Below are 12,604 nucleotides of genomic sequence, written 5' to 3'. Positions count from 1 at the left end.
ATCCTCATCCAAGCATGATGATGAGGAGAAGTATGCCTTAGATAGAAAGGAGAAGAGAGGGAAAGGGAAGCCATCACATTCCAAATCAGATTCCAGTCAGGGCAACAAGAAGAAGGACATGTCAAAGATTAAAAGTTTTCAGTGTCATGCGCTGGGACACAACGCCATGAAGTGGCCGCACAAGAAGGCTAACAAGAATCCATCAGGAGGAGCAGAAAGAGAAGCTCTTGCTTCACAATTTGAGCTAGATTTCACCCTCATCGCTTGCATGGTGACATCGGTGATGGGTAGTGCATGGTATCTAGATAGTGGAGCCTCATTCCATATGAATGAAAAAAAAGAATTATTCATTGACTTGGAGGAGAAGGACCTCCATATGCACATCGAAATGGGATATCATGGGAGGTAGAACACAACTGACATCGGTATTGTTACCTTTTAGAGGGAGTATGGTTCTCCTCTCACATTAAAATATGTCATGTATGTTCCAAGTTTGAAGAAGAATTTGGTTTGAGCTGCCATGTTAGATGATCGTGGCTAAGATGTGATATTTAGAAAAGAAAAGGCTTTCCTTCATCACATAGCCTCAGGACAAGTGAAGTGAATCAGGGTTCGAGTGAAGAACCTCTACAAATTAGATGTCAAAGATTGTGTTGTTTGAGCACAAAAGCAGAGAATTTGCAGAGTCAAGACATCAGTGAGTTGTGGCATTTAAGATTGGGTCACTTGCACCATGGATCTTTGAAGATCATGCAACAAATTTCTACAAGACTTCCCAAGGGTACACTAGAGCATAGAGACACATGCAAAGGGTGTACATTGGAGAAGTACACCAAAGCTACCTTTCATGATAAGGACAGTCGAGCGCAAGAGATCCTTGAAAGAGTTCACTCAGATGTGTGTGGACCATTATCAATAGCCTCCACGACTAAGCACAAGTATTATGTAAGATTTGTAGATGATTTTTCTCGTAAGTTTTGGATTTTATTCATGTAGAAGAAAGATCAGATGTTCGCTAAATTTTTTGAATTTAAAGCACTTGTTGAGAGAGACACTAGCAAGAAAGTTAAATCTCTTAGGAGCGATAACTGTGGAGAATATTTGTCCAGTAAATTCAAGAACTTATGCTACTTCAGGTGAAGTAGTGGAGGCTACTATTTACAGGAAACTTGTGGGTTCACTTATGTATTTGGTGAACACACGACCGGATATATTTTTTGTAGTTAACCAACTTAGTCAAGCCATGGTTAATCCAACAAAACTCTATTGGAAAGTAGCTAAACATGTGTTGATATAACTTAGAGGCACCACTTAGTTTGGTCTTTGGTAGAGACGGACAAAGGAAGTGAAGCTTCAATGCTTCACAGATGCATATTGGGCAGGGAGTCCATCCAACAGGAAGAGCACATGAGGGGGAATCTTCAATATTGGGTCAGCAATAGTTTCTTGGTACAACAGGAAGCATAGATTAGTTGCACTCAGTTTGATAGAAGCAAATTAAATGGATGCTAGTTAAGAATCTTATGAGGCTATCTGGATGAGGAAGATCCCTGTTGGTTTATTTAGTCAGCGGATGGATCCTACAATGATTTACTGTGTCAATTAGAGTTGTACCAAACTCTCTGAGAATTCAGTTTTTCATGATTGGTCCAAGCATATCGACCTCTGATATCACCATCTACGAGATTGTATGCAGAGGAGAATCATGTTGTTGTAGTACATTCCTACAGATGAACAAGATGTAGATATTTTGACAAAGGCATTGTCAAGAAGGAAATTTGAGTCTCATAGAGTCAGGATCGAGGTAGCAGATAGTCATTTTCTTGTTGAGAGGGGGTGTTGAAAATTAAACAAGAAAATCCTAATTTAATTTTTCCATGAATTAAATTGGGAATAAAATTGTAATTCCACATCTCATGACAACTTTTATTAGTTAAATAAGTTGACTTAGTTGGTTCAGTTAATTCGAGTTGAGGGTCTAACTTGAGTCATGTAGCGTGTCTCCCACTTTATAGGAGCCTTGGTTGAGTTTATTTTGAGTTGTAATTAAGTTTACCTGAGTTAAAGTCATTTAAACTAGTTCCAACTGTTGGATGAACTAGTGGGAGGTCTAGTAGTATGGTGTTGTAGTAGTGATCAACTAGTAAACTAATGATTCACTCATAAATAACTCATGCATGTCATATTTGAGAGTTACCCAGTTGAGATTGGTGTTCAAGGACAATGTACTATCAGTTATATAATCATCCAAATTGTACAAGTTGTGCATGAATTCAAAGGAAGGCCTATGAGGATTACGTAATTCAAATTGAGGAATTTCCCTAATTAATAGGGGGATAATTCCCAAGGAAACAATGCAAGAAAATAGGCACTTGGGAAAGCAGAAAATTAGTTAAGTATTGCCCTGGGCTTGTCTAGGAAGCAGTGAGACAGAGAGAGATAATGCAAAGGTTACTTGGGCTTCAGAAAAGCATAGTAATCTTCTCATATTTTCTTACTAATGCAATATACAGATAATAGGGGTTTTTAGTTGTGGCTTTCGCCATGAAATCATTGTGTAATGCGTTGATTGAATTCTTTCTATTGTATGATTTGTGATTTCGCGATCATTTAAATTTTTTCCGCTAATGAGTAGAGTAGATTCAAGTCTATTGTTTTAGCATATTACAATTAACAGTTTCAATCTACAAGGAATTTCTACATATTGGTGGGTTTCTACCCCCTGTTCTTTGTTGTGGTGTATCTGCAGGTCATCTTGTTGCCAATAATTGTTAATATGTTGTTTTCGCCTATGCTAGTGGTGTTTTTTCTATTGCGAGCTCCAATGCTATTGTGGCATTAATGTTATTATTTTTGGGGTTCATCATCATGCTCATGTAATATTTTGTTGCTCGATTATGGGCTCGTGTATGGACTCTTTGGGTCATTTTTTCATTTTCTAGACTATTCTTAGTTTGTTTGTATTTGGGGGTTTTGGTATTGTAGTTTCTTCATAGCAGGGTTTTCTTTTCTATTTTGTGCAGACCTTACGATTTAAATGTTTTTTCTGAAATGTCTAACAAAATTCCATCTGAAATAGTCTTTATGATGACCCTTCTATGTTTTTTATTATTATTATTATTATTTTTTTTTTTTTTTTATTCAGATGGTTGATAGCTATTTTCTCAGCCTCTATCTATGGAATGTGTTTTGGCATATGAAAAATGTAATTTCATTCTTCTTTGATGAATAAAATTATGTTTTTTTTCTAGGAAAAAAACATTGATGAAAACTACCCCTCCCATCTTATGTCAACTAGGTTGAGGCCCTCTATGCCAATCAAGTTATAAATGTTTTCAACACCAACAATAAGTTTGAAATGGTGGCTAGTTATTATGCCATGAAACTCAATCCTACATAATCAACTTTTTCTTGTATCATCCTCAACCTTCATCATTGTCACTCCCTCCATCTTTAGAGCTACCTATAATAAAAGGTCGTGATTTCCTCGAAGGGAGACTTTATTCATAGTGATAGAGGGAGGACTATAACATGGGTGATGTCATATTGTAGCTTGTTTCCATATTGTACCTATGCCAACTCATTTAAGGTTGTTTCCACATGAGAGAAAGCTTAGATTAGCCCATCTAGAATTGTTCATAAGAAGATATAGGCATAAAGGAACATGAGGAAAGTCAAGTTGATAAGAGGAAGGCAACATTACCATCGAAAACTAGAGAGTTTGGGTGTGATAACATTGTTATTATATCCATTAAAAAAAAATAAAGAGTAAACCATAAACTAAAAAAATAAATACAAAATAGATGAACTAAAGAACAAGATCTACCTAAAAGAAGAGGTGCTCATCCAAGGATACACTTAGAAAACAAAGAAATTAATAAACTAAATGCACCAAAGTTTTCCAAGATAAGCATCTTAAGCCGTTTTATAGAACGGTAATAGAAGAATGCACTTAAAAAAAATGAAAAATTAAGAAAACGACAAAGCAAATGTAACAAAGAAAAAAAATATAAGGTAAAGGTTATAAACATTCTATATATAGAACCACAATTGAAAACAAAAACAATCAAGTGGATAAGAAAAATGCCACATTAACATGGAAAATAAGAAAGTGTGGCCATGATAACCTTGTTATTACAGCCATTAAAATAAAATTAGAAAATAAGGGTGCGCACACACACACACACACATATATATTCTAAGCCTCTTATAACACTTACCCAAGAATACACTAAATAAATAAATGAAAAATTAAGATAGTAACAAAGAAAATGTACCAAAAAATTCTAAGATCATAAACCTCATATATATACATCCATAATTTGAGAACAAAAATAATTTAATATGGATAAAAAGACAACATTACAATGGAAGACAAAAAAAAATCAACATAACATTGTTATTATAGCCATTAAAATTAAATTAAAAAATAAAATATAAAATAAATAAAATAAAGAAGAAAATCTATTTAAAAGAAGTAGAGGTCCTTCTCCAAGAAGAAACTAAAAAAATAAATAAAGAAAAAAAATAACATGGTAAATGCACCCATGTCCATGGGGCTTTGGATTGACCATGAATGATGCACTATTAAAGTATTACTTATCATAAGTAACATATTCAAATTCCTAGTAGATAAACTATGAGTAGATAAGAGAAAATAATTGAAAATAAATATATGTAAAAAAAAAAAAAATCATGAACTTTTTATATATTTAAACAAAAAAATTATAATTAACAAAGTAAAAGTACTAACAAAAATCATTTAAAAGAAATACAAATACCAAATATCAAATATACGATGATGATGGTGGGGGTTAACATCCACTGAGACCAAACTTTGGTCTATCAGACATAAAGAATCAAATTATTTAGTTTGATTTAAGATTTTATTCCTATGTTCAAAAAGCTTGGAGAGAAGCCTTCTAAGCTCACTGTAATTTTGACATCGTAAAAGGCTAGGAAGGTCAGTGTTGCAACAGAGATTTTGAAATTGAGATCGAATGTGATTGTACGCGGGGCACTCTAAGAGGAAGTGATTTTCATCCTCGATGTCCATATTCTCATAGAGATGGCAGAACCTTTCCATCCATGGTGTTTTAGGAACTGTCCAACGACCCGTTTCACTATGGAGCTCATGAGAGTTCGTTCTAATCTTGGATATATTAATTTTCTTCTTTCAGCTAGTTAAAACAGAGAGATACTTTTGATCTTCTAGGGTGGGGTTGATGACCTCCTTATAATATATTAATTTTCTTTTAGTTGCTAAATCTTTCTCACACCACATTTTTTCTTTGAACTTAGAAGTAACAATAGTTTTAATGTTATTAATGTCTTGCAATGCAACATTCTCGTCGATCTCCCAATGGTTTAACTAGGCCCTGGTGTCTTTATACCAACCTCGCTTGAGCCTTAGGTGGTTTTGGCTGGAATTTAAAGCTAGTTTAGGAAGTCTATGGTCTCCTATGTTATTGAGTTTGTGCTTGTACAACAGAAGCCAAGTCATAGCTAGGCTCTTGATAGGGGAAAGAACCACTTCTATAAGGAGAATAGGATAGGGTATGTTGCTTTTAATTTTGAGGTTATATGTTATAAAACGCTTCTAGATTTTCTCAATCTTTCTCCAGGATTCTCTAGAGATGCTACAACCCCAAACCTCACATCCATATAAGATAACCGGAGTGACTAAAGTTTCAAAGAGGAACTTCTTTCTATCCCACATTACAAGGTTTTTCATTTTACAATTATTTTCAAGACCAAAATAAGCTTTCCACCCTACATTAATCCTTTTCTCAATGCTATAGTTCCAGTTGAGCTTGTGATGAATATCAATTCCTAGGTACTTGTAGGAAGACACTTCCTCCAAGTTACTATTGTCATACATAAAATAAGTGTAAGTTTCTTTCTTGGATTTGATAATCATAACTTTTGTTTTGCCAGCATTAACAATCATACCCATGGTAGAGAAAAAATCCTTAAGAAGTCTAAGTTGCTTGTCAAGATAAAATAGGCACCTTGCGAGAAGAACGATATCGTCAACATAGAGAAGAAGGATGATGACTATCCCAGCTAATATCGTGCCAACACATCCTGCTTCCTCTAAACAACCTTCTAGCTTATCGATGTAAATGCCAAATAGGGTAGGGGAGAAGGGGAAAATTTGTTTAACTCCGATATTACACTTAATATCTTTCGACCACCCCTCCTTGCTCTTTAACTTGGCAATTACATTCTCGTATAACCTTATAGCAATAGCTCTTAACTCAAAAGGAACCTTTAACTCTTCTAATATATTCCATAGGTTGTTTCTAGGAATCGTATCGAAAGCCTTTCTAAAGTCCACAAAGCAACAGAAAAGATTGGATTTATCATTGCAGCATTCCTCCATAATGATCCTAAGCGTAACGAGGTTGTCCATTATTGAGTGTTGCCTTCTAAAACCCGCTTGGCCTTTAGCCCACTTATCTCCACTTTCAAGCCATATACTCAACTTATTTTCCAAAATAATACCATATAACTTGGCTAGGAGAGGGTTGATCATAATTGTCCGATAATTAGAGGGGTTATTTGTATCCCCACTTTTAAAAATAGGGATAATGAGGCTTTGAGTCATGGTTTAGGGAACCCTTGCTTGACCACTTGATTGAAAAGCTTGTGGATGTGGGGCATGAGGACACGACCTCCAATTTTTAGGATTTCCGCCTAGTAACCTTCAATGTCCTTAGCTTTCCCATTGGCCAAACGGTTAATCCCAAAATCAATGTCTTCTAATGAGAAAGCTTCTTTTGTAGTGAGCAGGGTTTCAAAGTTATCCATGACATTTGGAGATTCATAAAGCTTTTTAAGGTAGGAATTCCAGCCGTGTAAAGCAATTTTATTATTATCTTTAGTTTTCCTAGTTAGAATCTGCCTCCAAAATTTCTTAGGAGCTACCTTAGAGAGGTGTAAGATATTCTCTTGTCTTTTACGAATATACTGCATTTTTTTCCTTTTAGTTAGGGCTTTGTATATTTTTATTTTGTTAATTTTAAGAGATTTATCAACAGCTTCCTTAATTGCTCTCCTCACACTTTTACAATCTTTGTCATACCATGGGTTGGTTTTGCTATTTCTTTTATTACTTGAAACTTCAATTGAGAACTTGTTAATAGAATATGAGAGGGTTGTAGTAAAATTATGATAGAGTTCTTCTATGTTGTCTATACTAGATAAAGGAATCAAATTAGTTTTTAATTCATTTAGAAATAGATCTTTTTTATTTCTATCAAAGATTAAGTTCTTTTGGCTATAAATATTATCTTCTATGGGATCTCTATTCATGACAAAATTGAGAGTTATGAGTAAAGGCCTATGATTAGAGTCAGGCTCGTGGTCGTTTAAGATGTCAAAATTTATTATTTCGTTGTATAAAGGGAGATCAGAGATAACATCGTCTACCACGTTACTACCAAGCCCATGGATGCAGGTCATATGGCTAGAATTGGACCACTTCTTAGACCATTGCAAATTATGAGATACTAAGCACTATAGAGCTTGACTAGCTCTGACCCAAACAAATTCTCCCCGCAATCTCCAGAGCTCCTTTTGTACTGGCTAGCCAGAGGAAGATCTTCGTCTATGCAAAGAGGATTAGGGTTGGAATGATAGCTTGGTTGCTTGAAGTTTGAGCATTAAAGTCACTCATTAAAAGGACATTACCTTCATTCCTTAGGCTAGAAATATCATTCTCTAAACCATTGTAAGGACTATTTTTATCTAGATTCTTTTTCTTATAGAAGTTAGAATTGATGGGGGGAAAATAACAGATTTCTATGTATGTCTTTTTATCATAAATGTCAGTAATCTCTATCCAACTATATTGGTTGTAAGGGTCGTTTTTATAAATCCTACTATGGTGAGAGATGTTCTTCTTAATATATAACCACACAAAAAAAATAACAAAGTAAATGTTAAAACATATATATATATTCCAAAAGCTTAAAATATATAAATAATTAAAAAAAATCATAAAAACATTAAATTATAATTTTACTCTCTCATATATATAAAATTATAATTAACTTCCTTATAAAAATATGAAAGTGGATCAGATTGACTAAATTTCACATATATGGCAAACATTAGAGAATCGTCATTGTACATTACAAGTTTGGAATATAAAACACCATAAATTAAAAATTAGAAAAAAGTTTGGAATTTAAATACATTAAATTAAAAAATCCAAAATTCAGTAACAATTTTTTTCAAATGAGAACATACATATTAGAAATAATTTATGTTAGTTGTAATTTCATGATGTTAATTGCAGTTTCATGTGATTGCAACTTTCAGTAACAAAGCTAACAATAACTAGAACATTTTGATTATGATATGAATTTATATCAATAATTTAAATATACAATATACATGATAGAAAGATTTCATTAATTGGTAAGTATAAGTGTTGTATATTTAGAAACAAAACACAATGCAAAGTATTATTTAGATGTACAATTGATTTTAATCATAATTAATAATGTACAAATTGAATATTCTTGGAAGCGTATTTTCAAGAGAATTTAATTTTTGTGCAAATGAAATATTCAATTTAAACCATTTTTTTTTATAAATACTTGTTTTCTCACTTCATTTTCCCTAAATCAAATTATACCATACCTAAATATTTTTTCTTTGTTCTGTTTTCTTTGGATATACTAACAAAAACAATGTATCTTCATTTTAAAATAAATTAAGAAAATCAAAATTTTGTATTAAAATTTACAAATATGACTAAATTATCCACTCTAAATAATTAACCTCATCTATAGAAAACATAAATAAACACTTCATAAATTATGAAAAAATATGATAATGTATTGTTCATATTACTTAAAATAAGCTTAAAAATAGTTGTCACAAAAACAATATACCAAATGGAAGTGATTTGCGAACAATAATACCATAAATCTAATTACTCATAACAAACCAATAGTTAATAATTTAATTTAAGTTTCCATTCTAAAAAAAGTTATTACCTTAGCACGAGTAGTGGTAATGGATATATTGCTATTGGAGTAGTGGTAATGGAGATATTCCTATTGGAGTAGGTAAAGATTCCATTTATTTCATTCCGAATTGTTCTGCAAACATTTCACTTGTTTTTTTGGAAAATTTCATCATTGTAAGTTTGCAAGTTGGCTAAATCTACATCAAATGGATAGGTTCTGGCATAGTTACCAAATTCAAGTTTGAATTTGAATTGGAAAAAATTTGGAAGTATACATCTTATAAATACTAAAACATATTATTTTTTGGAAATTTTAGAAAATTTCTCTATTTTCATTTCCTTGTTGTTACACTATCTTACTCTATTTTATTTTTGAGAATTTGCTAGTACTAATTGGATATAAATGTTGTTCATGTAACACTGCATAAAGCTATTCAAACAAAAATAGACACACAATTTGTATCATTTTTAGGGATATGAGTAGCCTCAAACTCATGTCAAATCTACCTTTTGTTGCACACCAATTTAATAGAGTAAGAGGAAGAGAAATTTCTTTATCAAATATTTTGATTTATTATAACCATGTTTCAATAGTGTGATAAAGATAACGATGACACAACTACATTGTTGAGTGAGTGGAAGTGCTTCTATTTATTTTTCTTGTAGGCATACTGTTAAATATGTAGCAAGAAAACATGTAGTAGGAAGATGATGAAATGAGATGTTTGAGGATTTATTTTAGAGTAGTTGATTAGTATGACAAGTTTGGATTCAGTGATATCAACTCTATAATTAATACCAATATGCACTTGACTTCATTGTTGACATCTCTAAGAACTTCATTATCATCTTTGTATTGTAGGTTTCGGTGTTGCTCTGTCTATACAAAAAGCTTGGCAACCTGATGATTTATTTTCTCAACAAAATTCTGAAAAACAAGGGCAAGAGATTAGATTCCAACAAATCTTGCAAAAAAAACTAAATATCATTCACCATGGATTGATAAAGGGAAAGAATGTTTAAGCCATACCTACTCAAAATAATTTGAAATTAAAATAAATACCTTATGAGAGGTTGAAATTAAAATAAATACCTTAGAGATCCTCTCAAGAAAGCCTAAAAAATGACTCATAACATGATTAAATGCAATTTCAATATTTTAGTAGGAAAAAGATTCGTTATTAGTAACACTTCTAATTTGTTAAAATACCCTCCTAATTTCTTATCTATGCTAAAAAAACACCCTTTGTGACAGTACTTATTTGTGAAGACCTTCAAAAGAATTATCCTCTAGAGTAAAAGGCACAAAAGCGATGGAGATATGTGTGTAACCCTTCAAAATCTTACCCTCGATAGCCAAAGGCACCAAAGGATGGACAGCAGCTACGCCACCTGTGAGGCGTTATTGAGAGGTACACCCTCAACATCTAATAGTTCCCAAGCAGATAAAAATGTAATGACGATCTAGATTCATCATCTAGTGGAAAGGATAAGGAAGTGGGTATTCAATATTGGGTGACCTGCTCCACTGTACTATTGATAGAATTGAGTTTGATTCTTGAGCCTAGCAGGTCGTATCAACCCACTTTCTATTTTATTTTTTTCTTACCCAGTTTACTGTTAGAATAATTGAGTTTGATTCCTGAGTCAGTTAGTTATCTGGACCCATTTTCTGTTTTTTTTCTTTACCCATGAGTTTTTACCAAATTTTTTTACCGAAATGAATTCCAATTTCACATATTCATGGTTGAACCGTATTGTACCATGTTGCTGAATTTCCAAATTATTCAGCTTGATTCATATGTGTTCTGGTAGTAACTCAGCAATCCATGTGATCCAATGTGAAACATTTAAATACATTGTTCTGCGAGGAGAAAAAATATGTAAAAATAGGCCATCACTTGCCGTAACTAGTTATCCAAAGTTGAAGTCATCTGATAGCAAGAGATTGATGACTAGAGAGTAGTCAAAGATTGGTCGAAACTGCCAATGAACTCTCATTGTCTGAAATGCCCCATGTAAAATAGCAGTGAGGGAAAATCACATGTAGAAAATGCAAAAACCACTAAATGCTCAAGGAATTAGGAATTATTTCAAGACCATTTCCAACAGTGGAAAAAAAACAGAGAACATACCATGCATTGTATTGCGATGCCCATTACGAATCCTTTGGCGTTTTCCTGGGCTCCCACTCTACTCTTTGTAATTACCCTGCAACAATTCAAACTAAACAAAGCGTTTTTGAAATGAGCAAAGGAGACCTTATTTGGCAATCTGTTTTTATACGTTTTTATACGTTAGGCTTTCATGACCAAGTTAATCCTGTATATGGTTTTATGTGTGTCAGTCCCTATTGTTTTCGCTGATGCATAGGGTGTCCAGTTATGGTCCTGTTTTGCTATATATTTTCAAAGCTTTCGAATGTACTATCTGTTGGAGTTGTCTATAATGCGAATTTTTGGAGATTCTGGTGACAGAGTCCGGCGGAAGAAATTGCGGTTAAATCTTGATTTGTTGCAGTTAAAATGGTTTTTTAACTGCGTATTTGGATTCAGCACCCTGAAAAACCCCTGGGACGTCTTGATTGTGCAGGTACTAGCTATCAAACTTGCGATTCCAATAAATTGCTGCAGAATTTTGACCAGAAAAACCCACAAAAAAAACTTCCAAAAAATCTCATTATAGACAACTGCCTATCTGTTCTCTTATATTGCCTCAATATAATACAATTACAACTTTTTCGCTCTGAAATAAGCAAAGGAGAGGCGGTATACTGCAGTATTGACTTTGAATTTGAAATTGTAATGCAAACCGTGGAAAGGTGGTCAAGTACATTGAAAAGACACACGACGACAAGGTTCTCAATTGCAAACTTTACAGGAGTTTTCAACTTTGGCAGGAGATGGGTCTCTCTATTTATCTAAACGGATGGCAAACGGAGACGAAGAGGGGCCCGCTTTGCCATGTCGATAAACCAAACGAACCTGTAATCGAGATAACCTCGGCGCATTCCAGTATTATCTTCGTTAAAGACACGTCAACAGCCCCACACGTGTTACAGTTGATGGAGAATATTATTTTTTAATTGATTTTGTTTTTCAAGTTAAAGCTGGGTATTGTTTTTTTTTCTACGTAAAGAATAATCTATTGTATTAATAAAGAAAGAAAATATTTACAAAGAGGTACTAGCCTCTGAGGATGGATAGAGCCACCCTCTGTCTGAAGAGCATAGCAGGTACTCAAGGCTACCTAAATTACAAAGATAGAAGCAGTAGAAGTAAGCATGAGCAAAACGGAAGCAGGTAGTCTTCCGACTTACAAGAGAAATTCCTCCAAAAAGAAGAACAGCAGCAGAATTGTAGAACCATAGAACCTTTGCTGCTGATATCATCGCGGCAATTGAGGGTAGGAAGACAAGTAGTTCCAGAGGTCTGGAAACATTGCGAATTCTGGGCATTCCTTTACCCCAAAAACAGAACCTGGGTATCTCGGATAGAGAGGAGACCCCTCCAAAACTTCAAAACTTGACCATAGAGTAGCAGCAAAAACAGTAATTTAGCCTTCGAAGGCTTACCTTATACTTTGTTATCGAAATCTGGCATGGTTGCATCTTCGTTCACT

General features: G+C 33.6%; 1 protein-coding gene across 1 annotated transcript in view; it reads right to left on the bottom strand.

Moving 5' to 3' along the window:
• Positions 1 to 12,374, bottom strand: part of LOC149198083 (LEAF RUST 10 DISEASE-RESISTANCE LOCUS RECEPTOR-LIKE PROTEIN KINASE-like 2.1) — a 116,882-nt gene extending 104,508 nt beyond the window's left edge. Inside the window, exon 1 of the mRNA XM_089408917.1 lies at positions 12,242 to 12,374. Coding sequence (XP_089265043.1) covers positions 12,242 to 12,374 — 133 coding nt within the window. The remainder of the gene's footprint in view (positions 1 to 12,241) is intronic.
• Between the last annotated feature and the right edge of the window lie 230 nt (positions 12,375 to 12,604).

The sequence above is a fragment of the Pinus tabuliformis genome, chromosome 2_2 (genome assembly GCF_031772625.1).
Source record: "Pinus tabuliformis cultivar Carrire ecotype Pingquan chromosome 2_2, CPIR1, whole genome shotgun sequence".
Classification (NCBI taxonomy): Eukaryota; Viridiplantae; Streptophyta; class Pinopsida; order Pinales; family Pinaceae; genus Pinus; species Pinus tabuliformis.
The sequence above is the reverse complement of the archived record's forward strand: the minus strand, read 5'-3'. Positions and strand labels throughout refer to the sequence as shown.